This window comes from Bolinopsis microptera, chromosome 10 (genome assembly GCF_026151205.1).
Source record: "Bolinopsis microptera isolate Bmic1 chromosome 10, MBARI_Bmic_1.0, whole genome shotgun sequence".
Classification (NCBI taxonomy): domain Eukaryota; kingdom Metazoa; phylum Ctenophora; class Tentaculata; order Lobata; family Bolinopsidae; genus Bolinopsis; species Bolinopsis microptera.
Genome location: NC_087081.1, coordinates 18,221,859 through 18,222,972, shown reverse-complemented (window position 1 = coordinate 18,222,972; position 1,114 = coordinate 18,221,859). Strand labels below are relative to the sequence as shown.

The 1,114-nt window shown below is 41.3% G+C and overlaps 1 protein-coding gene across 1 annotated transcript in view; it reads right to left on the bottom strand.

The window, feature by feature from the left end:
* Positions 1-528: 528 nt before the first annotated feature.
* The window catches only part of LOC134822187 (NEDD8-activating enzyme E1 regulatory subunit-like), a 1,614-nt gene continuing 1,028 nt past the window's right edge, over positions 529-1,114 (bottom strand). The window contains exon 1 of the mRNA XM_063833100.1: positions 529-1,114. This exon is cut by the window's right edge and continues 1,028 nt beyond it. Within this exon, the coding sequence (XP_063689170.1) occupies positions 529-1,114 (586 nt within the window).

Genomic DNA, 1,114 nt, shown 5'->3' with positions numbered 1-1,114 from the left:
GGGAAATTTTGTTCATGGTGTTCTTTTTACACTATTCAACAGACATTGATCTATATCTTAAATCATATAAAGTTAGTCTCATTAAAAAATATTGAAATTTGATCGATTTTTGGGCAAAAGCTTTCAAATTTGGTGTGTATGTGGTTTTTAGCTCATAACTCTGCACCACTTTTTGTTAAAACTGGATGTACATTCAAGTTCTTCCAGTTTCATACTAGTTCAGGAGTTCAAAAACAGGCTTATCTGCAAATCAAAAATATAGCTTGATTAATATTTGGTTATATTAAAGTATATTAAAATGTAGGGTTTTTTTTTCGACTTGAGGGCGGGGATATACCTTAATATGGTCAGCCCCCCCCCCCCCCCCCCCCCCCCCCCCCTTAAATTAACGTTAATAATAACCCTAAATTGCCAAACAGCTTCCCGACTATTAAACACTATAAAAGTTACTCCCAAATAAGATTATAAGATTATAAAACACTCTAAAGTGCGGAACTTAATCCCTGTATTACCCAGCTCGAAAACCCTCTAAAACTTATAAACGGAAGTGAGCTGAGATCCACCGTTGTAGACAAAGCAGTTATCAACAGGCACATACTGACAGGTGATCAGCTTAATACACTCTTGAGCAGCGATACCGCCAGAAAAGGCAGCTACAGAGGGAACCTCCGTCCCTCCAAACCTTACAAAATCCTTGACAAAGATTGCGGGAGCGGGTTTATCAGCAGGCAGCCCTAAATCTTCCTGAATACCCCTCCACATCTGCATTAGTTTTATCTCATCCACAGTGAGTTTATCCCCCTCCTCCCCAGGCCACCGTCCTTCTATTTTGAGGAACTCGAAGCAAGCTCGGAATAGCAGAACCACATGAGCAAGGTCCTCCTGGTCGGTTGTCTCCAAAGATTTGCTCATTATTTCCTTGCTGCTCGCAACTGGACTTGTTCGAACAACTCTGATAAAACCAGAGTTTTTGGAGAATTTGTTAATCAAGTCCCGGCTGACAAACTGAGAAGGAAGATCAAACTTGTTCAAGAAGCCCTGCACATATCCAGCCACTACTTCCGCATCACTGGCAGCTTTATCTCGGTACAATGTCTGCAGGGCCACAAAACTC